General features: G+C 42.2%; 2 protein-coding genes across 4 annotated transcripts in view; one reads left to right on the forward strand and one right to left on the reverse strand.

The window, feature by feature from the left end:
* Positions 1-2254: 2254 nt before the first annotated feature.
* bcl6aa (BCL6A transcription repressor a) lies at positions 2255-8580 on the reverse strand. 3 transcript variants are annotated; one of them, XM_080506603.1, is made up of 10 exons: positions 6506-6640; positions 6213-6384; positions 6030-6099; positions 5878-5921; positions 4849-5805; positions 4506-4687; positions 4247-4414; positions 3989-4119; positions 3738-3875; positions 2255-3641 (listed from the first exon to the last, which is right to left on the reverse strand). In XM_080506603.1, the coding sequence occupies exons 1-10, from the start codon at positions 6594-6596 to the stop codon at positions 3498-3500; spliced, it is 2097 nt and encodes a 698-aa protein (XP_080362729.1). In that variant the 5' UTR covers positions 6597-6640; the 3' UTR covers positions 2255-3497. The 3 variants fall into 3 exon arrangements, with proteins under 3 accessions (XP_080362729.1, XP_080362728.1, XP_080362727.1); XM_080506602.1 differs by lacking the exon at positions 6506-6640 and adding an exon at positions 8493-8580 and having other exon boundaries at positions 5878-6099; XM_080506601.1 differs by having other exon boundaries at positions 5878-6099.
* Positions 8581-9118: 538 nt separating this feature from the next.
* The window catches only part of lpp (LIM domain containing preferred translocation partner in lipoma), a 251719-nt gene continuing 234008 nt past the window's right edge, over positions 9119-26829 (forward strand). Inside the window, exon 1 of the mRNA XM_080506605.1 lies at positions 9119-9168. The gene's annotated coding sequence lies outside the window, so the exon portion shown is untranslated. The remainder of the gene's footprint in view (positions 9169-26829) is intronic.

Genomic DNA, 26829 nt, shown 5'->3' on the forward strand with positions numbered 1-26829 from the left:
GATTTTTTTTTCACATTTTGAATGATCATTTAAAGTGTGAATCTGTTTGTGCAGTACTGGTCATAATTTTGATTCCAAACCTGATTATTCCTGTTTCTGAGTTCTATCTTGTCGTCTTCATGTGACCTTGGCTTTTTTCATTTTTAAGTTTGCGTCATTGAAAATCATCTAAATGGAGCCGACAGAGGAGCTGAAGCTGCTGCAGTGTTTTTATGTTCTATGTTAGGAGGCATTGTTTTCTTATTTTGTTCAACAAGAGCGACTTGTGTTTCTGCCACTTGGAAATAAAAAAAATGTCTGAAAAGTTTTGCTGAGTGGTATTGTATTGCTGCCAAAGAGACTTTGTAGAGTCTACTTTGTATACACGTGAAGTGACATCACTTTAACTGCTTACCTGAGCTGTACGTTCAGATTGGCCAAAACAGATCATGACAATGATCACCAGTTGAAACGAGTTTTGTTTCTATCATAATTTCAATTGTTACATTGACAGCAGCTATTACGGTCAGGTGGAGCTGCTTCAGTGTTGCACCTTTAATAATTTGCAGGTTTGGGATGGATTTTATTTTTTATTATAAAAGGGAGCTGCAGCCTTTTGGGGATCGGCGGAACTGCCCGCTGCAGGATTTACTCAAATTATTTTAGTTGAGACTTGTGCCTGATGTGGAGTTTAATAAAGTGGTGCAGTTTTATCCTGGCAGGTTGTGTCTGAGGCTCTGGTGAGAAAAAATAAATTGTGCATTTTTAAAGATTGGAATAACATTTCGATGTTGGGGATTTATCAAGCCATTTCACCGAGGAAGAGATTCCCTTCATCTATTTACTCCTCTTCTGTTCCCACTTTACACATGTGAACTGATGTTGAGAAAAAGATCAGGCACCAGCAGTGGTGTTTCACACTGTTTACATATAAACTATAGTGCTTTATGCCAATTATTACAACGAAACAGTTGAAACATTCAAATTCATCCAGTGTTTCTGCTATACACACACCATAAATCTACCGAGCAGGTTCAGTTCTCACTGCTGCAGTTGTGGAGGAAACTTGATTCAACAGGTGCCATGGAGGCCCTCACTTACAGCCTCCTCACAGGGATGAAGACAGAAGAGTCCTGAGTCCTCCATCAGAGCAGATGGACAGAAAGTTGACTGTGAGGAAGAAGTTTCGGGCCACAGCCTGAATAAGACGTCAAATAAAGAGGATTCAAGAAGCTGTAGGAGGTCCAATTAATTGGGGCTTTGCTCTTGAGTAGCAAGAGCCACCACAAAGATAGGAGCAGAAAATGGACTCCAAGGCCCACCGTCCCTCATAGTGTGGAAAAACTTGAGAAAGTGCTAAAGTCTCATTTTCACATTAAATTGTGTTTCATTCTATTTGGAAAAGAGTATCTGAGAGTTTCGTGGTAATCAGACATGTATTGCTTGATAATTTTTCCCCCTGGACCAATGAGAATGACAAGTTATTAGTACATATGAGACGGTCAAATTGACCATTTTAACCCCATATTGAGGTGCAGTGACCAAAATATGTTGGAGAGCTTATATACTTGTTCTGAGACTTGCACTGACAAGCTTTAAGCTTCTGCTTCATTCTGTTATTTACAATACAAATACAGTCCGCACATGTAACTCGTGTTTGAATGCTTATTATATCCCATCGTGCAATACCACATGGTGCCACATGATGGTGTTATGAGGCAATCTAACCTCTAGTCTCTTTTCAGTCCAGAGGAAACAGAAGCATCCTTCAATAGAATATTAGTGCAGGTTATTTACACCTACTAGACACCAGTTGAAGCTTTGGGAAGCTGTGAAGCCACCGCCTCTCTCAGGTTTCACACCAGCATTAGCACTTTCTTTGAAGAGTAGCTCTGTTACCATTTCCTTAAATCCCTGGGTTTTTTTTTCCTATTGAGAATTACAACATCTTACGCCAACCAGTGCAACTTCAGCTGAAGTTACCGAGTGAATCAGTCATCAGACTGACCCACACAGTGCCGACAGCTCGGCTAATGTGTCAGCAACACTGTAATACTACAACGTACACAAAACAAATATATGGAGGATGGTGTTCAGCATGTCTGTAAGGCAAACTGATGCCATACTTAATATAATGGTTTATCTGTGTATTGCCAGTGTTTGTGTGCAGCCTGGACACACACACACACACACACAAAAAAAAAAACCTTCACACTTGTGTTAATACATAGAAATCAAATACCTTTATTTTACATTCATACATCTATAATGTTGTACAATAAATTTAATGCGCTTAAAAAAAAGTCCAATTCAAAAACAATTCCTGAAGATTTACAATGATGAGATTTGCATCTTCTAAAGGTTGGTGACGAGCATTTAGAATTATATACACACACACACACACACACACACTCGCGCACACACACACACAGGGGATGTAGGACAAGTGGTGTCCTTGAGTTGTACCTTAATAGAGCTGGGCTGAATGGAGAGGAATTCAGTCACCATAGAGAGAAAGGCACATTGAATACACAGTGTATCTACAAACGGAAAAAAAACCTTGACATTTACACAACTTTACTGTATCTAGAACAATGAGCAAAAACTGTAAACCTTCACTGCTGAAAATAAAAACCAAACAAACCAACAAACAGAGAGAGTGAGAGAAAGAGAGCGAGAGAGAGAGAGAGAGAGAGAAAAGTCACATCTATACAAACACGTTTAAGCAAAAAAATGTTTTCTTGGTCATTACAAAGCAGTACCTTGAAATGCAATTCAACACTTAAGATTGGCTCCGCCAGCAGAGAGCAATCCAACAGATAATCACACAATTTGTCACAATATTTATGCAGTTGCCCACTTTATGTACGTACACCGACAACTGGTAAAGAAAGAACCTCATGCATATCCTCGTCAGACTGCAACAGTCATCTGAATCTGATATGTTTAACAAAGACCCAATTACAATGTCATGGTTTTTTTTTTTTTAACTTCGTCTTCCCTTTTACATGAGTATGGCAACTTGACATGGTGCAACATGTATGCACATCTACATAGAAATGTATAGACAACTCTATACAGCCGCAAATCCCATTATCTTAAAATATATGTACCACCCGTCAATCAAAATTTTCAATGCTCTCAGAAAAGTAAGTTCTCTGATATAAAATACTGTATTTTCAAAAAACTGATTGTTTACATTCCGTCCTTCTCAACAAAATAAAGCTTTTTTTTTTAATACGTACCTTCAAAGCTTAAAAACACTCTCCACATACACATATATATTTATATCTATATAGAAACAATAAAGTGACTAAGATGCCATGTGTGGCCCTACGTTCACATGTAGTGGAAACCCGTTTAGAATGGCATACACAGCCAAATTGTCTAATGAACACAGTGTGGCACTACAATTTTGGATGATTGTACAAGTTGGGGGTCTATAAATGCCAAAGTCAAGATTGCCTCCGTGAAAAAAAAAAAAAAATCACAAAGAAAACGGTTTTCACTGTCTTAACTCAGCAAGTCTTCGTCAAGTCAGTGGGCACGTCGACCGTGGAAATACGGTACTGGATCTTGGTGTTGGTGATGGCGCCATGCTTCTGTCGGAGATGCAGACGGAGCTGACTCTTGTGGCGGAAGTGCAAGTTGCATTTTTCACACTGGAAAAAAAAAAAGAAAAAGTAAACGCATTTAATTTCACTTTTCTTTTTTAAATAGTCACGATGCAGCACAGCAGGAGAGATTCATCAACCTACATGGTAGGGCTTTTCTCCCGTGTGGATGCGCAGGTGGCTCTTCAGAGTCTGTAGGTGACGGAACCGCGTTCCACAGATCTCACACGGATATGGCTTCTCACCCGTGTGGATCAACACGTGGGCACGCAGATGAGCAACCTAAATGGGAACAAAACGAAAGGGATTCAAACTCTAACGAGTGGCTTCACACACTGCTGAATACCTTGGCAGTGAGCCCGAGGCTGAAGGGTTCCATCCGTAGGCGCACTTACCTGTACGAAACGAGCTCCACACGTCTCACATTTGTATGGCTTCTCTCCTGAGTGGATGCGAGTGTGAGTCTTGAGGTTAGCTGGCCTATTGAACTGAGCACCACAGATATTACAGCGATACGGTTTCTCTCCTGGAAAAAGAAAAAAACAAAACACACCACATACTTAAGGAGTTGCCGGCAACGAGAATCACATTTGAAAGACAGAAATAATCTCGTCACGTCGACCGGCTTGAATTTTTTTTGTTCAATCCCCTACCTGTGTGGACAGTCTTGTGGCTGGCAAGGTTTCCCTTGTAGCGGAAAGCAGCCTGACAGCGGTCACACTTGTATGGCTTGTCGCTGTGTACTTGAAGCATGTGCTGTTTCAGCGCTTCGTCTTCGGCGAACTTGGAGTCACATTCATTACAGAAGAAAGTACCGTTTTCTGCTCGGGAGAAATCGAAGGTGGCGTTGTCAGGTCACGGTCCAAGTTGACGCACAGCTTTAAAGAACGAGAGTGAAAATCCTAAACTTACCGCAACTCGAGTCAGAGTACTCTGAATGAAGCTCCGCCATGTCTTCGGACAGACGGGACCTGGAGGGGTTGGCGCAGGCGTCCGAGGCCTGGGGGGACTGGGAGCCACAGGACGAGCAGTTCAGGCGGTTCAGGTAGTGTGGAGGGTGGCATTCACCGCTCCTTAGCGAGCCCTCCAGTGCACTGCAGGAGAAATCAGACGGTGAAAACTAAATTAGCACTTTATAATAGACTCCAACAATGATCCCTCAGAACATCTGGAGGCAGAGAAATTCATATCAACAGACGAGCGGTGCCTCTCCATTCATCCACCTCATTTCAGTGTGTCGCTCAGCGAGCCTCACCGGTTGATGATGGTGTTGAGGCGACTGGCCTGGGGGGCGGGCAGATCCTCGCTGTGATCGCTGCTCTTGCTTGTGGTTTGCGGATCCAAGTTCTCCGAGTTGTTGGGGTGGAGGTAGGGCTGCAGGTTGTGACGCTGTGGTGAGCGGAGCCCCGGATCCCTCGGCCCCACCTCGTCCTCCTTGGCGCTCTGATTCAGCACGATGAACTTGTACTTCTTCCAGTTGCGAGCTTTGGGGTCCAGAATGCCTTGCGGGGCCTGCGCCCCGGCGGCCTGAGAGAGCCCGGCGTTCTTGCTGCTGCTGGACTCCGTTGGGGAGTTGGGCTGACAGTCTGATTTGAGGGGGCTCTGCGGGCTGCTCATTAGGCTCTTGCGCCCGGCCGAGGAGATTCCCAGAGGGTAGTGCTGATGGATCAGATCTTCTTCCGCCTGCGGTGCGTGCTCTTTACCCGAGTGCTGCTCCAGGGTGAGGGGAAAGACGCGCTTTCTCGCGCCGAGACCAATGGGCGGCCCAAGCCCGTCGTGACTTTCTTTGATCATGTCGTCGTCTCTCCCCACCTCTCGAGCAGCGTAGGTGGACGAGTGCATGATGCCGGAGGAGCCGGCACCCACCGCCCTGCTGTACTCTGCTCTGATAGTGTTAGCGCTGTCGTGTGGAACGCAATGCTTGTGGTGGATGCCACTCTTCGAGAGGTCAGCGAAAGCATTTTTGGTATCAGTCAGCTTGCAGAGAGGGAACGGGAATCCCGGCATGGGAAACTGTCCATAGAGGTGGTAGTTGCTGGGTGTGTTGACCCCACTGAACATATTGGAGCCATACGGCCTCCCGTCCCTGAAGGGAGCAACGCGGCTGTGTAAACTGTCAACAACATCGTGGGGTCGATAAGCATGGACATCCTGAGGTAACACCAGGGGACTGACCAAAAACTCATCTCTGGGCAGCTTGGAAGCTGGATCACTGTGAAGAGGAAAGCAAGGTCAGACACACACGCACACATACACATACACATACACTTACACACACACATACCTGGATTTGATGAATCTGTGGCAGGTGTCCACAACGTGGTCCATCTGCAGATAGATAGCCGTGTTCATTATCGCCATGATCAGACTCTCCTTTAGTGTGAGACGGGAGGTGTACATAAACTCCAGCAGGATGGCAAAGCCCTCCGGGTCCACCTTTGGGTCCAGACTGATGGCGTTAAGGTTGCACTTGTGGGAGTCGGTGAAGATAGTGTAAAACAGCCCACTGTAGCCCGGGACAAGAAAGAGAGAGACAAGACAGACAACAGCGCCCACCGGTCAGTTTCTTGGTCATCCGACAGCGACATGTCTTAGAACTCATCTTTAATCAGCACGCACCTGCAAGCCATGAGGACGGTCTTGTGCGCGCGAAACTGCTGCCTGTTCACCAGGATGGTGACATCTGTGAGAATATCTCTGCTGCGCAGACGATTCAGGTTCAGCAGAACATCGCTGGCGTGGCGGGTGAACTGTATGCAGCTGTCAGCTGCGCAAGCCATTTTGTCAAATTCTGCAAAACAAAAGAAAGAGAAGATTCAAAGGATTATTTCACCAAAAATGATTTTAAAAGAAATGAATTATTTTATGAGCGTATGTGGCTGCTTTGCAGTGGGGCGTCACTGTGCTGTGACCTGGTGGTGCAGGTAGGTAATCTGGAAGTGACTGAACTTTGCTGATCCTCCAAAGGTAGCACGCGGACAGATCACCAGAAGGCGGCGCCATCTATTAAATAAACACTGTCTAGACATTTAAATTTCTACCTTTGGCTTCCCCTCTCTCTCTCTCTCTCGCTCCCGCTGACTTTCTCTCCTGCAAGTGGTTGACATCTTAATGTAACAAACTCTTTTTTTTTTAAATTATTATTATTAATAATATATTTAAATCACAAATATTTCTGATCGAACCGTCACAACCACGGTTTTGTTAATTATGGGTTTTCAAAATTAAATTTTGTGAAACAGACATGTCTAATAATAATAATAATAATATCACGTTTACAAAGCATTATTACACGATAAGTTATGAAATGCAAAATGGTGATTAAAAAGTTTTTAGCCTACCCTGAGGACAGCCCTTCCACATGTCCCAACTCTTAATAATCACATTGACAGACTGAATAAACTTTTTTCAATTATTCAGCAGGCACACAACTTTTCACTTTTCTTTCTTTACCCAAGTAACATCATATTTTTGTTATGTCAGCCTCTAAAAAGTCCTCAAACAAATATGCAGGCTCAATTCAAAAGGTCACAACAGTTAACAATTTCCCTTGTTTAAAACGATAACAACAATTAACTCTAATAGAACACACAGTGACAGCGGGTTGTTGTGGAGCCGTGCGCTCCGCCGGTGAGCCACGCGCTGCATTTCTGGGTCAATTACTTTATGGGAGAGACGCGGAGAGAAAACTAATATTTAATTTACTCCAGGCTTTAATAACAACGGGCAGGCGGCGGGATTTACGACAGCATCTTTAACAAGCAATGTCAAGATTTAAAGTCTGGTAACTGGACACGTCCGAAAATAGACGACAGGACAGAAATGCTCCCTTAAATAATGACAGTGGAGAAACAGTCCGTCACGTGCACGGAATTAACTGCGCGCACAGACGATCGATCAGGGGGCGAGCACGGCCCGGGTGACACGGGGTGGATTCCGACCAACGGACGCGTTTTAAGTAGTTTGTTTATGATCAGTAATGTCGGAACACTTGCGTGCGCGAGCGGCGACACGAGCTGGATGATTGTCAAGTGAACGCTCAGACACGGTGGAAACATTGAGAGACAAGTTGGTGCGACAACACGTCCCGTGCAGCAGAAAACACACACACACTCACACACACACTCTTCCTCTCAGAACACACACTCCCCCGTGCATCATCACTGATATTTCCGCTGCGATGTTACGGTAACAGGAGGGCTCGTTCAGCGCAGCTTTTTCGCGCTCCATTGGAGCGCATTGCCACGTGAAAAACAACCGCCACGTTTTGTTTTCTCCACGGCAAAGTTTGGCCGCTTGTCGCCGCCGTGTTGACACTCGTGAGTGGCGTCAAAGAATTACAGGAGAGCCCGGGACGTCTGGGAGGGGAGAACGAGCCGGGCTGCTGGTCGGCCGTGCGCTCTCACCCACTGCCCGCCGCGCGCTCTGCCTCGCGCGCTATCAGCGGTGGACTTATTTAACCCGAGCGCTACGAGTGCATGCAGCATGAGTTGGTGTCAGTGACGCTACACACACACACACACAGAGGGAGAGAGACAGAGACAGAGACAGAGAGAGACACCAAGAGACAGAGAGAAGGCTGTCGCAGTTGTTGAGGCAGCGCAGTGGCGGCGCGCGAACCGAGACAGGCGGAACTGTCAAGCCGGCAGGCGCACGCTTCTCTGCGCTGTCACATCAGCAGCATCGGCATCCCTCCTCTCCTCTCCCCTCCTCTCCTCTCCTCTCCTCTCCGGGAGTTTGGACTCCCGGCACTCTGTCCAACAGACGCAGCCGTCCACAAACACTTCCAGCACCACAGACAAGACAAAACAGAGCCCGGCATCAAAAGCACCAGCCACACAGCAGAGCACCACTCCGCGCCAAATAAGAATTTTGAAAAAAAAGGAATTTAAAAATCACCTGGTAGCGCTTTCCTAGAAACTTCTTGCATCACCACTTCTAAGAACCTCAGTTCTAAGAATCAGACCAGCAGAATTCTCGGAATTTGAGCCCGAGACCGCACCACCTGCCCGGCGAGCAGGGGAGAGACGCCTCGGTCCACAAAGTCCACAACAAACGACTTCCCGGGCGACTTTCCCCGGGAAAACCACGCGGGTGCAATTTCGCGGTCGGATCGGCGTTAGAACGTCGCGTGAATGAACTTGAAAATTAACTTAAACGTCTGAAATAACGCGCGGAATTGTTCGGCACGCGCGCGGACACCCCTCGCGTTTGGTCGCGCCCGCAGTCACAGGACTCGGAGTCGTCGACGTCACCGATTCCTTAAACCCGGCCCCCGAAGTTCTCAGAACTAATTTATATTCCGTGACTTCAGCGGAGCGCCGTGTGTCTTCCCCTCTCTCTCTCTCTCTCTCTCTCTCGCTCTCGCGCGCGCGCTCTCTCGCGCGCTCTCTCGCTCTCCATTTGCATTTAACACACAGACCCTTCACATGTGCAGCTACACACACAGCGAGCTCTTAATTAGGCCCACGCGGACAGGTTTCTCCACTTTATTCCGGGTTCTCATGCATCCACATAGCGCGCGCCTTGCTGCCGGCTCCATAAGACGGGATAACACCGAGAGTCGCCTCCAGGGGTTTGTTGAAAAAAGAATAATCATTTCAAAGTAGTCACACGCACGTCAGTCAGCTGAGATCGATGCTTAGGTTAAATGTCTGCAATGGTAAGACTTTGCGAGGGTTTTTATTATTATTATTATTATTATTATTATTATTATTAGTGTTATTGTTATTTCTACCACTATTATTAGTATTATTATTAATGTGTGCTTTGGGTTAATTTCAGTGCCACCTTCACAGCAGCTGACGCGTCGTTGCGCTTCATGTGCTCAGATCTAAACTGTGGCTGCCTTAAAAACTTGTTGCTTTCAGCTTCCTGATTGTTTCAGCTGGTCTTAAAAAAAGGGGGGAAAGGCCCGTGCACACATTGTGAGATGTAACGCAAAGGTTAAATCTGTGTGTTTGAGCTGCTTTAAAATGTAATATTTCTGTCCGGGCTGGTCTGTGGGCTCTCAGACAGTCTGCTGTGTTTTTCATGGACTATATTGCTGTGATCAGTTGCAGAGGACTGAGACATTGTTCATATCTGGGTGATGTCGTACAAACTGGAAGATTCCTGGAAAATTAACTAAACGGCTGGGTGTAATTTTATTATACTACCCCTACCACTTAATTTGAGGCATGTGTACTCCCTCTTGCATCATTTTGTCCGTGTTGGGCATGGATAAACTAAGCCTTCCTCAGTCCTCTGCCTTGTAGTATTGTGGGTTTTTTTTTTCTTTTCTTCTTTTTTATTTTTTTTTTTACTTTTTGCTCATCTGATGCTTTCACCATCCTGGTTTCCATTTTTGCATGAAAATGAAAAAGAGAAACTGAGACTGACTTATTCTTTCTCTGTTCTGGTGTGACTGTAATTTTTGCATCCTCTGGTTATATTAGGTGGCTTCTGATTCTCCAGGCCGAAGATGAGCATGTGAAAAGTTTTTCACTCATATGGGGAGTGGTGGGCCTTGTGTTTTCTGTCGGTGACTCACCTTGGAAACTTTGTTTTTGGTGACTCCAAACTGCAGATTCCCCATCTTTTCTCATCCCATTTGCACCTTGGCACAGAAGGAGCATTTGCTGGGCTAGAGGTGATGCAAAATAAAATTAAAGATTAGTGTGAAACACCCTCAGCAAAACGGCATGTCCTATACAAATAAAAGAAATTAAAAGAATCTTATATTCCAACAGCAACTTTATATAAAACAGATGAGGGAGGCAGTGGCACAGCATTAATTAGATATTTGAATAACAACCCTGATATTCATATCACTGCAGAGATCAGTGGGCAAACAATGACTTGAAGCACAATCTTGTTTCTGTTTTCTGTTACCATTGGAAACAAAATTGCAACTTTTATTCATCTTGAGAACTAAAATAGATGCTCCTTAAAATCCTTTTTACGTTGAACCTATAGCTTATTTTAACAGTTTTCTGTCAGGCATGGGTTTTTATCTCATTGATGCTGCCTTCACACATGCGTGCAAATGGTCAAGATGTTCACGCTTCGTATCCTGACATCCCCTGCCAACACACATGAACAACACAATGTGTGTGACTGAAGCCAAAAAAACAAAGAAAAAGATGAATGCAAAGAGTTGGAAGAAACTAATTTCACCAAAAAGTAATCCCAACATCTCATTTTTGGGTTTTAAAGTTGTATTTTGTAAAATTGTCCACAATGAAGCTTCAAATACTTTTATTGGTTTTACACCCATAGCTGAAAGTCTTTGTGTCATACATTTCCACAGTTCAGTCACATCTTTGTGTGTCGAGATGGTTTCACAATAAATGCATCCAACATCCAGGTCACTTCAGCGACATTTTACCTTTTGTATCGGCACACAGCCACATTGAGCGTACCCCCTCCCACCCCCTATTTTTTTTTAACCCTTTTGTAAATTCACACACACACACACACACACACACACACACACACACACACACACACACACACTCTGCTGTAATGTAACCAGTATTTCCCCTGCAGATCACCCAAGCATCCGCCCATCTGGTTCCGGCATCCCGCTAAAAACACTCCAGGTGTTCGCAAACCCATCGGGGAGCGCAGAAAAGGGAGGAGGGAGAGGGAGGAAAAGAAGTCTCCCTAATAATTAAGACGCGCCTTTTTTTTTACAGCGATCTCCGATTCAGCACTGCCAAATAAAGACTATCTTGAGCTCTAAACAAAGAGCAGCGTCAACTTTATTTCAATCCACTTGGGGGATGTTTAAGGCGCTCCAGCACCAGTTATGCATAATGCACGGCCATAAACCATCCAGGAGTTAGCAGCGAGATGTGTAATTTACAGAGGCCCCATGCTGCGCCCAGCTATAGAAGGATGAGATAATTACTGCAAATACTTGGCAAACTTTTACTCAACCAATTGCGAGCAAAAAATAAATGACCCACTTTGCGGAGGACAGAGAAAGAGTGCAGAGCCGCTGATCAATATGCCCCCCCCCCTCTCCTCCGCCCTCCGCCCTCCACCTCGGAGCTGATAGGAGAGGACATTATCACATTATGAACTGTGTCTCGGCTAATCCTCGATCTCCCTTTCATTTCGGAACAATTAAACAAGCGATCAGGGAGCCACAGGGGCGTCTTTGTTTAAAAAAAAAAAGCGGCACTTCGTTCAGACACAATCGCAGCTGCGAATCGGTGACACCGATTCAAACTCAGGCACCCAGCCAGTAACAGCTGCACATTATATGGACATAATAAAAAAAATTAAAAAAGGAAAAGAAAAAAAAAATCTTGTACACTTCTGACACAGTGTGAAACATCTCTAAGCCGTATCATTGCCTATACTTGGTGCGTGATAGGTCATTGAATAGAAATGCCCACTGACAAAAGCCCCGGGCCCGGAGGTTGCCTCACTTTTTTTTTTTCATAAACTGCACACTTTTGTCTCGTTTCACAGCAAATTTCTGCCAACTTCAGTGTTCATTGTCAGCAAAGATGTGAGTGTGGAGTTTTGTTCTGAGAGGCATGATGCAACCACGCTGTAACACCAAACAGATAATGCTGTTAGCTACAGAGGTCTTTTTAGTTCCTTTCTTTAAAAGAATTTCTTTTTATATTGTTAAGTTTCACTTTTTTTTTTTAACTCCATGCATCCCAGAAGCTTTTTTTCTCCTTCCTTTTTTTTTTTTTTTTCTTTTTCTTTCTTTTCTTTCCCTGGGTTTGTCCACAACTAAGTTGTTCTTTGTCAAACGCCGTAGCCACTGCAGTTTTAAATCGTAGCGCGGCTGCAGCGTGTCAATAAAACGATACCCTCGTCACACCTTATCGTTTGTGTTCATACGTTTTTTTTTGCCTTCATCTATTTGAGGAGATCATTGTAAACGCAGTTCAATGCATTATTTATTCACTTCTTTTAAAGAACATGAGGTATAATAAACAAGAATTCACTTCAAAAGAGTGTCTTTATAGGTAATGATGAGTGCACTTTCCTCACAACCTTGTGCTTCTCTTTCTTTTTTTTTTTAATTACCAGATAAAGACAAGTCATATTCTTGACATGGTATCTGTTCGCAGCAACAGTGCTGCTGCGTGCCTCGCACGCTCTGGGTTGAAAGTTGCCTTTCATCCCACTTGACAAGGTTAAACACACACACGCACACACACACACACACACACACACACACACACACACACAAAAGCATAGCAGCAGCAAGGAATAATAAGAATAAAGAGCAGAGGTTCACTGTTGTCTAAAAGAAGTATCATGATTGTATGTTAGTGATAAAGAAAGCATGAATATGATCACTTTTGGCATTGCGCTGCATTCATAGACTTTCAGGGTCTTTTCCTAAATACTTCAATTCAGAAGATTCACATATATTTTTTCAGTGTTGGGCTCTCATGTTGAATAACAACCCTCTCAGGATGTGTAAAAGCTTTGTTAAAGTCGGTTTCATTCTGCTTATTTCAAAAACTAACAAACAAAAGCCCAGCCACACTCAGATAAAGAAAGGAAAGAGAAAAAAAAGAAAAAAACTTTGGAGTAAGTTTCTGCACTGCGCCTCTGTGGTTAACCTTGGGTTCAGCAGTTTGCCTGTGCAGGCTACATGCTAAGGTTGTAGTCAGAGCAGAGGCGTGTTTGTGGGCTAGAATTCCAATTTCGTCAAATCAAAGCATGTAGATTCAGGACTTTCTCAAGGCCAGCTGAGAGGAGACAGGAATGCAAGCTTTGCCGACTCAAACTTGATGGAATTTTCCACATACCACAAACAATCCTTTGCCAGTGTGCCATCTGCTGGATGATGGGTCAGTTGCTTTCTACCGAAAGCTCGGCGATGGCAGAGTGAGAGCGGGCAGCAGCCGCGCTACCATAGCTTCACAATCTCGCAGTGTTTGCTCTGCCTTCCTCTTTTGTTTTTGCTTTCCTTTCTTTCACGCGCCCAGGGCTGCAAAAAACGCAGAAGCTCCAAGTGCACATGAGGAGGAGTTGTTAAATTTGGGACAACTCCTGCACCGATTATTTTCAAAGCCTTGTTGTGCGTCTCCGCGAGGATTCGGCGGAGGTATTTTATCAGAGGTATTCGCTCTCGGATGGGGAGCTTCAGAGCAAGGCATTCAAATGGTAAACAAGTGGCTCCCACTTCTCTCCACCACCCTCAATAATGATCCAATAAGAACCATCTGAATGAATTGAGGCCCTTTTCTCTGCTCCACTGTCATCGGCACCTATTAGGTAGCGTCAAGCTGCAGATCTTGATCCGCTGCCGGGCTGTTGAAAATGCTGCACTTTCTTCAGATCTCAGCCATTGGTTTAGTGTTTGACGTTGCTCCTAAAGGTAGCTGATTAAAGCACGGCGGTGACTCCAGACATGGTTACCAGTACTTTGGCTCAAATGTAATGGGTGCCTAATCGGGTACTGTGCACATACTGTATACTAAACACTTTGAATTCACGAGGGCATTCACAGTGTCAGGTAAGAGAACTTGGAGTGCGCTTTGTTATCAGAACCTTTAGGAAGGTTTGCTGCCGAGCTGTAATGAAGCATAATTCAAATTACCATTGGAGGATACAATTTGCACTCTGTGTTAAACACAAAAGCATCATCCATGGATAGAACGAGACATAAGTAAATGAGCACTGACATGAGAACAATGAGGAGTCTGAAGCACCTATTATCTATATAATAATGCATGGCGCACCACACACACACACACACACACACTGATTAACAATCACTTTCAGTAAAGTCATTGGCAAGTAAGCAAGCAAAGATGTTTAAAAAGTTAGTTATTTGGTTGTTGGCTACTGCAATAGAGAAACACCACGCCAAGAACATTCACAACTATTTGTTTTTTTTTATAATTACAGTTTTTAAAAATAATATGATAATAGGTTGACTTCATTGGTGCGAGATACATAATCAAAAGACATTAATATATATTTTGTACATCTCAATTAGTTTGTTAGAAACTTTGATCAGCTGAGAAATTTAGAAAAAGACAAAAAAACTTCACAGAAAATAAGACAGAAATATAATAACTTTTTGAATAATAAACCTGCCAGTAAACAATAAATTTATAAAATGGTGAAGGAGGCGAAATGACTTATTTGAAATAATTAAAGTAAAACAAGCGTTTAAAAAACAATCAAAGGGGCAAAGCAGTTGAGTTGTTTCAATGTAGGATGAAGAGGGTTTCAAAATAAGAGAGTGGGCTGTATGACGATGTAATGGTTTGCTCTCTTGCCATGGAGCAGGACGACACCTTTTCAAATTCAAGCTTGGTTAGTCCATGTCTATATGTGGTTCTCTAAACATTTGCCTTGGTGTCTCTTAATGGGTTGTAGGTGTGTTTACCCCGAGTTGACAGTTGACCAGCTCATTGTGTCAACTCACCTTAACCAATACTCAGAATTGGATAAAGCAAATCTGGCAGATGGACGCATAATAAGAGTTTCGAGACGTTACAATGAACGGCCTTAACCATGGCTTTTAAATACCATCAGTCTAAATGTGCAGTACATTGAGAAATCACATGTTTTATAAATGCTCATATTGCAAAATATCCCCTGTTGAAATAAACGTGTCAACAACATGTTGTGAAGTAAAAAGTAAAAAAAAAAAATAGCACGCCACATGATCCAGTGCCACGCTGTGAGCGTTCAAACTAACCTGAGCATTACCAGCCCAGCTGCTTAGCAAACATTCTTCGAATGCTTCCACTGGAAAACAAACATATTGTAAATGTAATTTGTGGTGTCAATGAAGAGGGATTTAGTCTCATCCAGGCTTATCAGTCAGTGTGTATCTTGGTAGCACATCTACTCAGATACACTGTATAATTATAACTGAATGAATGAATGAAGCCTCGTCTTGTTATTTAGTGACAAGAAAACACAAGTGAACACCATCTCTGAACACCGATTACTGCTGATGAGCAAGAAATAAGAAAGGTGAGCGCATTAATTATCGGGAATTATTCCAAACGTCACAACTTGCATTGTTTAGGCAATAGAGATAATATTTGGAAGTGTCTTTGAGTGGAGTTGTCCACTGTCAACAAAGTCAAGGACACAAACGGCCAAAGCTCCAAGTTGCTCAACCAGTTTTATTACAGTTTTGTATACAGTTTTGGTTTTTTTTTTCTCCTTCGAAAGGAAGAGGAATGATGCCCATCGTTTGGGAGGAGAAGTGAAGGGAAATATGCTTTTGTTGTGAGAGTTTGTAGAAATGATCCATCCTCACTTGTCAACAACTGCAGTCCTCTGCTTGCTGCTTGCTCCATCTCTCTCTTGCTTGCCCATCCTCCATCCTTCACTCTGTAGCCCAATTTTGATTTCAACCATATCAAATTCTGCCGTGTTACACTGCCTCCACTGCCAGGTCAAAGGAGCCGCCTGCATCTAATGCCAGCTGCTGATACTGGTCTAGAGGGCTGGTTGAACAGGAACTACACGCAACTCGCTGCAGGCCACGGCCCAACGAGAGCCATGCACACAAAGCTGCAGCACCAGTGTGCATCCACCACTTCAGCTCTCGCTTAGAACGAGAGAGAGAAGAAGAAGACGAAGAGGAAGAAACCCCTAAAATATGAATGCAATCCTGGGTAAAGCTTTGTTAAAATTCCGAACAAATGCACATACATTTTTAATTATCTCTCAATATGAGAGGTCGCGTCGACTTCAACTCTTTACAATGATGAGAAGAAGAAAACAATCTGCTCCAGATGAGCTTTCCATGAGAGAAATCTGGCATTAGCCTTTATATTTTATCCAAGGTTTCATCTGCATCAAAATATAGGTGTATTTTCATGTTGCGTGTGTGTGTGTGTGTGTGTGTGCGTGTGTGTATTTGTCCGTGTGTGTATTTGTCCGTGTGTGTGTGCGTGCATGTGTGTGTGTGTGATTTTTTTTCCGTGTGTGTGTGTGTGTGTATGTTTGTGTGGTTTTCCTCCAGCCAAAACAGTGAATGGATTTAAATCCAATATGGAAACATGGGATTGGTGAGGATGAAAGCAATCCCACCAAGCCCCAGAAGTAAAAAAAAAAAATATATATATATAACCTCAAACTCTGGGTTGCTGACATGGATTCAAGTGCAGATAATTCCAGCTTTTATTTTTATTTAAATAAAATATCAAGGAAAATAAATGCATAATGTATTAAATGCACATGTATGTCTAAATTCTTAATTGGCAAACAAAAGAAAACACCATTTTTTCCCTTCAATCTATTCCTCCCCCTTTTTATTTCAACATCCTACGAGTGAATAATCTGTGAGTTTGACTGAAACTGCTTTTGCTTGAATTTCCTCATGAAGCAAGCTTCATCACATCAGGGCCTCCACCTTCATTCAGTTTGATATGAAGAGCCAGACAAATGCTTTCTCTTTCTTCCTCTTCTTATAAGTTCTGGAAAACCTCCCACAGTTTAGATTGCTTGCTTTTCCTAAATAACTATAACTATAACTATAACTATATATATATATATATATATATATATATATATATATATATATATATATATATATATATATATATATATATATATATAATTAAAAAAAAAAGATTATTATCATTATTTTGTGACTCAAGCAGTTCTCAGTTCTCCTCCAAACCGCTTGTATCTTGGCCAGAATGTAAGTGTCAACTTTATACACTATAGATAATGTGTGAGATTGTTCATTCATTGGATTTGTTTCTCACATTTGCTTATCAGATGTCAGTTGTATTTATCACAAACCTACTGTATCATCTTGATTGTTAGCTTTGGGACGCTCTGTAATGTTGTGACAGAGCAAGTGATTCATCAGCATATCAAGTCTGATCTCAGGGATTAGATGGCTGAGGCCACGGCGCTGTATGGAAATCTACAGATTTGTGGACGCAGGTGTGAGCAGGTCTGTGTTCGTGGCTTTTGTGCGGGAACAAAAAGTTGTTGGACTGACGGGCATCGTTACGTGAGATCATTTGAACACGTGATGCATGACTGATTATAGAAAATGAAGATGCGTATGTTTAATAAAAGACAAAAACTACAAAGATTTCCCAGCCTGATACAAAAGCATAAAAACTGAGTTTATTAAGTTGTTTAAATGCTTATGATGTTATTCCTCATATAAGTAGTTGTGATATGTATATAAAGTAACTAAAAATGGATTTTAAATGAAAAAAATGTTGGTACACGCTCCTTGTTCATGCTTTTGTTGTTAAATATGAAAAATGAGTGTATTAATTTGTAACAATATGCACTTGCTTCATATGTGTTGTCAGACTGAGGATCCTGATGCACATGGAACTGCTAGTTATGATCAGTAAAGACAACGAAGTTCAATTCAAGTTGGAAGACCATTTCAAACTTAAATAATTAAAATAAAAGTTTAAAAAAAGTGCATAAATAATCTAAATATTCATAATCAAAACACAGTAAAAATAATGTGTTGATCAGGCTTCTGAAAGTTCCAATGTTGTTTTAACTTTTCAGTAGTTTCCACATTTTGAAATTAACACAAGTAGACAACTTTCATTTAAATCCTTATTGCCCACTATGACATTGTACATTTAAATTAAGTGCAATAGGGAGCTTCATCAGTGCTACAGGGCTACAGCGACATGTTCCACTGCTTCAGTTAACATCAGATGTGTCTATTGTTTTATCTGCGCAGTCTTCACATAAAATTTGATTAAAGATATCTTTTATTAACGGCGTTTATATGTTTGTCACGGTTGGATGCATAATGAACCTAGGGTGTATCTTTTTAGAGACAATCTCAAACAAGCACTGATACTTAGTTGAAAAATTGAGTCATTGAATTTAACTTGTTCTGTTTCAGAAGCAGAATTCACATGCACATGTTTAAATTCTTCACACTGAAACAAAAGATGTTGCATTCAGCTCAAATCAGACACTCAGCTGCATATTAGTGAGCTGCAGTCAGACCGACTGTGATGCACCTGTGTCTTTGCACATGTTACGATTCAGACTTTTCAATGAGATGCCACTTCAGCTAATATATCCTCAGAATTCACATTGCTTCTGTAGAGAACGTGGCGGACATGCATTTGTGCCTCAAACGGCATGCCAGAGGCAGAAAGGCAGTGTTAAGAAAGAGGTCTCACCTTTTTTCTGCTGGAAGGAGTGAGGCATGATGGGATCTGTAGTGGCAATCAGGTGGTAGCGCCGGATCTTCAGTTCAAAGCCCAGTTCAGGAAACAAAGGAAGAGGAGCGTCTTTGTTTAAAAAAATCTTGTGTCAAAACAGAGTCTCTGATTTATCTGGAGAGTGGCTATGATGCTCTGTGGAGCCGAGGCTGTGACTGGTTCTCAAGCTTTGCCTCCTGATCTGAAGCTTGGAAGGATGAAGCCAGTTCTTAGGTGCAAAAGGGCAGCAGAGTCTCCTCCCTGTCGGTGGCGGGGATCAGCTCTGGTGAAGCCTCACGTCTGTGGCAGTTGTTGTTGTTGTTGTTGTTGTTGTTGTTGTTGTTGTTGTTGTTGAGCGAGGGACAGGAATGCTTCTGGAAAAAGGCGGTCACGGCAGCAGGGCTGAAGTGAGTCAAATCAACTGCGCACGCTTCACGTTAGTGAAAACGGTCCACAGGGCATGTCTCTCTGGCTCTCTGAGCTGATAGGCCGCCTGCACTCTAGCGTTCATTGATTGTAGCACTCAGTCGCTCCACTTTTTCCACGAATGCTAAAAAACCAAGGGGCAGGCTCAATTTTGGGGGGGAAAAATGAGAGAGAGAGAGATTAAACAGCCTGTAACATAATCCCAGTTTGTCTATATATAATTCATTTGAATGAAGAGTCTCGAATCCCATTAAGCCACAGGAGCACAAACCGCAGACTAGGAGTGCCTTTAATGTGCAGAGGAACTCGTGGAGCTCCAGCCATCTGCCAGATCGGAGTTTTTTTTTTTTTCATATACGCCAATGACACATTGTTTTATAAACAGAGCTTTTATACAACAAACATTTCAGTGTCCCGGAGCATTAATCTACCTAAGCTTATCTCAATCCATGGAACTAGATATTGCTCTTTATAACTTGTCTAGCAGAGGGGGTGTTATTACATCACGCCAGCTGTCACTTCAGCGTGCCACGGCCAATAGGAAGGTCAGCAATGTTGCTGCTGGAGAGGAAATTAGGGAGAAACATACTGACAGCAGCGAAGCCATGTCTGGAAAATAAATGCTAATATCACTGCCAAATTAAATGCAGTCATGTGAAATTAAGTAAGAACCCCCCCCCCCCGAAAGAAACAAAAAGTGTGTGTGTGTGTGTGTGTGTGTGCGTTCTTGGCTAATTTAGACCATCAATCTATCTTATCTAAAACTGTGTCAACTAATAAAGTAAAGAAGAAATTATATATATATATATATATATATATATATATACACACACACACACACACACACACACACACACACACACACATACATATATATATACGTGTATGTGTGTGTTCTCCACAGACCAACAGATGCAAAATTAATTGAGTAATTAATTTTTAAAGAATCCTTTAACATCCTTACTTTTCATTCCAGTAACATTGTGACAATGACTATTCATGTTTAAAATGGCAACGCACACAAATTTCAGTTTGCCAGTTAGCATACATCAGTCCACACTAGTGCAAAGAAGAAACTGGCACCAACAAGTTCAATTCATGTAAATTAGTTTGTCCACAGTCTTTTGTCTGAGCGATGACACTCCTGCGTATCTGTTCTTGTTCAGCTTTGATTTTATTTGAATAAAGTACATTACCCGTTGGTTTGTTTGCTTGCTTGATTGTTAGTTTTTTATATTTCCTTCTGCAACGTTGACAGAAATATCAGAATTTGAAACACTTACCTTAAAATGTGTACATTCACCTGTATGTAAATATGTTTTTAAGATAGGTGTAATAATGTTTATGTTGTTCCCACACTGTGTGTGTGTGTGTGTGTGTGTGTGTGCGCGTGTGTGTGTGTGTGTGTGTGTGTGTGTGTGTGTGTGTGCATAGTGTGAACACGGAAGCATTTTGCTGAATGCATGCTCATCAGTGTGTAATCGCTCTTGACACCTGATGTTGAACTCAGATTAAAATGAATACACATGCTGTCTGGGCAGATAAGCTCACCTCACTGGGGGTAAGACCTCCCAATGCTCTTCCATTACCAGCATTACATGCTCGTGCAGCTTTACTGTGTCAGCACCAAGACTCGATGCAAATGCTGTCATCATGATGGGGAAGATACAAGAGGAGCGTGGCAGAATGCTAAATGAGGAGAGTAGAACATTAGAGTAAATGAGATATTTATTTATGTGGGCATTTGACAGATCCATCCATGTACAGTATGTTCATCGCAGCCATGGGATAATCCACTAGATGAGTGGACTAATATTCAGCCAATCCTGCTAAAGCCAAATTAGTCCAACACATTTCCATCAAATTTTCAGAATAAAGCAGCCCTAACAATCTGAGCTCTCGGAATACTGACGGCAAATGACCGGTGAGCCCTCTCAGATCCCTGTGATCCAGGGATAAACTTCTCATGAAGAAGCTTAAACCCTCTTAGCTGACACACAAACGAAAGTCAACAACAGGTCAACAACTGCCTCGGGGGGGAAATTGTGATTACTGACCGGTCTTCCCCGTGTCACCAGCAGCCAAGGAGATCGAACCTTTGTGAGGTTTTAACACAGGAAGAGGTTTGGACCAACGGGGAGTCCCAAGTCTGCCCCTATCAAGCCTACCCCATCACGTCCCTCCCCTCCCCTCCCCTCCCTCCCTCCCTCCCTCCTCTGCGAGGCTTATGGCTTCTGTAGAGCAGTGTATGAGTGACCTTAATCATCAGAGGGATATTTGGGTTTTATTTGGCAGCGATGCGACACACACGGCCATCGCTGTGTTCCACTGGCAGGCATAAAAAATGAGAGCGGGGCAAGGTCGGTTTTCAAAGTGTAATCCATATCATCCCGTTATAGAGGCTGTGGCGTTTGCCGTCAGCCCCTGGGGGCCGAGCAGCGTAAAACACATTTTGATGTTGATAATGATGCAGGATTACGCCGTCATCTGATGTAATTTAGGCCTGCATCAAATTTAACAAAGGAGGGATCAACAGAATTCTTTAAAAATGAACCTTATTGTTGTCGTTGCAACCATCTATATGCAAAGTTGATGTTTATTTTTAAAAGTCCAAACTTCAACATGTTTCTAGCCTGGCCTTTAATTCAGAAATATAAGATTCAGAATATCCTCGCTCTTGACAGCATGCCTCGCAGTAATTCTTATCCTGGGAGGGAGAATAAAAAGGCCAGGAAGTTGAAAACAGTAACCCTGCACTGTCTGCAGACAAGTTTAACACCTACTTTCTTTTCCAGGAAAAATACAACAACATTTGATTGCAGTGAACACAACCCTCTGATAAGAATCAAAGCCCATTAGCAGATGGTTAATCAATCCATTGAATTTGACACTACTATCATCCACAAACAAAGTGCTGCAATGCGTTGTTGGCAGGTGCCTGGAACGTCTGTGGGTCAGCCGAGTTGTCAGATGACCTTTCTGAGTCAGTCGCCTGCAGGTAGTCATCACATCCGTAAAGGAAAATACTTGCCTGTCATTTTCACTTACCTGCTATAACATAGATCTGCAATCTAACTCCACTACAAGCCTTTGTTGTGCCAACACAGAGCTGCCCCGGTATCCATGGCTGCCGCTATCAGCTCTAATAAAGGTCGCCAGAGCCAAATCTGGTGGTTTGCATTAGTTGGCATTTATAGAGTGAAAAGAAGAAGAAAAGAATACTTCTGAGAGAGAGAGAGTGTGTACTATGTGTACCCAGTGATTCAAAGTGACAGCTTTGTCGCCAGCGTTGTAGGATTGTCTTTGTTCAGTGCAAATTCTCCTTAAAAGCAGATGTTGTTTTTGGCATCACAAATGAAATCTGCCAGGCAGGAGCAATTTTCTTTTATGCCAATAATTTAGCACACACAGGATTTATTGGAAGTTGATATCTACTACGGCAAATTTTCAAATATGCATCCACCTCAGCATTTTCATGTTCTTGGATGGTTTATGAATTCAGGTTTTATGGACAATTCATGCAGGACACGTGCAATTTCATATAGACAGCTGTAAGAAGAGGTCAGGGGAGGCAAATTGTGATCGCTCATATAACAATTACAGCAACTGAATAGCTACATGCAGTACAAGAGACAACCATGGATGGATTACCAAACAGGCTTATTGTTCCAAAGGCCAGGCTTTCGCTGTCAAATTGTATAGTCATTTATGTCAATAAGAGTCTCAAGAGCTCCAGGGTTGCCAGATCTTGTATGTGCATTGTTGGTCTCATCAAGGTCCAGATGATTTCTTCTGTTGGCTGTGAGTCTGTGCATCGCTTCAGTTCTTATGTGGCAGTTATTATGGTAAAACGTGGGTTTTTTTTCTTACCCTTGACATAAATACTGTAATTGTGTGTTATTTTCTGTGTATTATGCTTTTAATCACTTCACAATTGAGGAAGTGACATAATGCCTCATCTCCACTCACATAAACCATCACAGTATGAAGTGAACTGATGAGTAACTGGGAAGTGGAAGAATGCATCTCAAATGTTGTCTGCTAGGAAACCTAACTGTGACCCTCTCCAAGAAGTGGGTCCAATTTCACTCGACATTGCAGAAATTGAGTCAAAAACAAGTATTTGCTCCACACTCAAATGTTCATCTTATATTTGCATGTGCTCATAAACATAAATTACAAGCGTCCCTCTCACCCCTTCAGTGAAATAGACGTGCTTTAAATGTTTACACTGATTTTCAGATATCTAAGCTGACAACAAAATTACTGCTGCACAGCAAATGTCTATGCGTTGTGTGAAAACATCTTTATTTCCTGAGTTTCAATTAATTTGCTTGTTGTTTTATGCATGTGACAATTGTCTCTTTTTTAAGCTGTGGCAGCAGCAATAAAGTGGCAGAAAAGTCCAGGAAATTAGTTTTACTTGATCTTTAAGAAAAAAGTATGACTTAAAACATGCACATGCTTTGATTAGATTAGAAGCTTTTATTGTCATTGTACAATAAGTTGCACAACGAAATTACGGTGTAGCTAAAAAACACACAGTAGACATACAATAAACACCGGCAGCCATTCTCACGTTCAGCATTGCATTCATCTCAGCAGACGCACCATATATACAGAATAACCTAAACATTCACACACACATTCAGCTCTCACACAGACCCAAGGACATAGTGCAGTAATGTAAAAAGTTAAAAGAAACGACCGATAATAAGTTACATAAAATACCAATGTAGCTGCCTGAGGTACCTTGGCTAATAAGTGTTCATTCACAAAAAAGCATTGTCCGTTAACACTTATGGTTTATGCTATAGCAGAGCTATAGTGTAAACTATAGGTCATCAAAATGGTAAAAAAAGACAAACAAAATAAAAACCGCCCCTCAGGACAGTGACCATAAGGAGGCACAACTGATTGGCATCATCGAAATTAGTTCTGAATCACAAGCTCCGAGACAATAGTAACACACCAATAAACGCAGTAAGCACTCATTTTTAAGCATTAATGGAATATTATTTCATGGAGCAATACACTATATAAGATATCACAGTGGTGACAGCACAAATTGTACTCCATTTCAATTCAATTAAACTTTGTTTATATAGCACCACATACAACACAGCCATTTGTAGATACTTTTAACAGAGGGAAACCCAACAAATCCCCATGATCAAAGGTGAGTGACGTGAAAAGGAAAAACTCCAGCTAACAAGAAGAAACCTTCGCAGAACCCGGCTCAGAGGCGGCAGCTTTCTGCTATTCTGGTTGGGCGGCACGGCATATAGGAGAGGAAAGGACAGGACAGACAAACAGACTCTGGTTCAGGTAAGGGCTACTTGAATCTGTTGATCTTCTCCAGATTATTAGGCAAAGCTGTTAACATGTTTTGTTTTTGGAAATCATTGTTAAACTGGTCTCAGTTTTGATTTGTTCTACATGGCTTGAAAGACAACAGTGCAATGCATTTTCAATTCAATTCAGTCTGATTTAATTCACAAATACAACACAGCACACTTACAGAAACACCCAACAAACCCCACATGAGCAAGCAAAGGTGACAGTGGGGATGAGAAACCATCTGTTACCAGGAAAAGACCTCAGCTTAGCATAGAGTCAGATGTGGTGGATTTTTGCTATACTGGTCAGGGGGTTAGGAGATTGGCATACAAACAAACAAGTAGACAGCAACCAAAGCCACCATAAACCTGCTGGACAATGATCAGGACCTTCCAGCTCTACTGTCAGAGATCCTAGGAAAAGCTCCAGGCAGAAAGGACACAGCAAGTGAGAGCAAAGCCTGCAGTTGGGAGGGCGAATGTAAGTGACTTGCAATGTTGATATGGATGAAGATTCAAAAGGGAGAGAAGCTCAGTACAACAAAGAAAGTCTTCCAGCAGAGTAAACCTATAACAGCTTGATCAGAAAATGATTCAATGTGACCTGAGAACCAGCTGAAACTGAACTTCCAGAAATTCTAGTCAAAGTTCCTCATCCTCACAATGATGCTGCGGGTTAAATGTCAACCAGAATGATGCAATTTGACCTGAAATAGTTGAAATAGCTTGTTTCTCCTGTGTTTGGGGCCAGATATTATAACGTTTGTATTATATCAAATCAGAAGCAGACAACTGCTCCCTATCCAGACAAGACAAGTGGTGTGATTTGAAAAACTGATCAGTGTCGTCTGTTTTAATAGATCAATACATACAGTATGTGTATTATCTGTGTATTAACAGAAGTTGATGCAGTGTTCACTGATAATGCTCTCTACGGGAAGCATGCATAATCTTAAAACTATGGGTCTGAACACAGAACCCTGTGGAACTCAATGTTTGACTTTAGTCCGAGCTGAAGAGTCATCATCATCAGTTTGGGCTTTAAAACCTGACTGAAAATTATTAATTAAATCATTTTTGTGTGAATGATCATATACATTTTTAGCTTTTCAAGAATTTAGAAATAAAGAGATGGTTGCATATTGACCAATGGCTTAAAACACCAGGATCAGGGGTGGGCTTTTCAGGAAGCGGTTTAATAACAGCAACCTTAAATGCTTGTGGTACATAACTCGTTATTAAAGATAAGTTTATCTGATCCAGGGTTGATGTGCTAATAAGAGCAAAATTGTCTTTTAACAATGCAGTCTCGATTGAACCTAAAAGACATGTGGATTTGGGTGAAGTATCATTGTAATTCAGTTTTTCTATGAAATTGACGCGGTAGAAGTTCTTAACTAATATAATACTAATAATGATGGCTTGGATTTATATTGCGCTCGTTTCAGGCTGACTCACAGCGTGTACAGAAACCATTATTCATTCACACCAGTGGTGGTAAGCTACGTTGTAGCCACAGCTACCCTGGGGCATGCTGACAGAGGCGTGGTGGCCATTTTGTGCCGACGGCCCCGCTGACCACCACCATCAGACATGTACCATTTATACGAGGCAATGTGGGTAAAGTGCCTTGCCCAAGGACACAATGACAATGGCTTGGATAGAGTGGGATTCAAACCACCAACACTCCGGTTATTGGACGACCGACTCCACCATTAAGCCACAATCGCCCCAAATTGATCTGTAAAAGCTGTACGACGTATGACTGATAGATTCCAGTAGTTACAATGAATTCATTGAAGAAGTACATGCAGCAATTACTGCTTAGAGGTAAATTGATACGAGGCTCCTTAGAGCTGTGGCTGTCTGTCAGCATGACCACCTTGAGTTGTTCTTCTTGTCATCAATTAAGGCAGAATAGAGAGCAGGGCGACTTTTGTTGTGAGATTTTCTTTTTTGTAGACTTACAAACTATCTTCTCTCTTCTATCTGCTCTCCAATGGAGCAACAAATGGCACAGAAGTAAATAAAGATGATCACTTCCTTCAATTTAGAGAATGCAATGTCAAACAGACATGTAATATATTTACATATCTTTCCAGATCTTGTCTAGCCAGTACATATCACACTTGTTTTATTATACTATGTACTTTAGATACTTTTTAATAAACTAGAGAAAATTTAAGTGTTTGACTAAAACTTCTGAGCATTGTTATTCTGAAGCTGGAGAAAGATTGACTAGAATACATAGAATTGGCTTGTGTATTTTCCAGTTAGGAGGCAGGAGGCTCAAAGAGAAGCATTTTGAGGATTTCTGGCTGACTTTAT

This window comes from Blennius ocellaris (assembly GCF_963422515.1).
Source record: "Blennius ocellaris genome assembly, chromosome: 12".
NCBI lineage: Eukaryota > Metazoa > Chordata > Actinopteri > Blenniiformes > Blenniidae > Blennius > Blennius ocellaris.

Coding starts and splice junctions, on each gene's coding strand:
- bcl6aa (XM_080506601.1), bottom strand. CDS start 6,596: ATGGCGCCGCCTTCTGGTGATCTGTCCGCGTGCTACCTTTGGAGGATC. Junction 4,120..4,246: donor CCACAAGACTGTCCACACAG/GTAGGGGATTGA, acceptor TTCTTTTTCCAG/GAGAGAAACCGTATCGCTGT. Junction 3,642..3,737: donor CGGGAGAAAAGCCCTACCAT/GTAGGTTGATGA, acceptor TTTTTTTTCCAG/TGTGAAAAATGCAACTTGCA.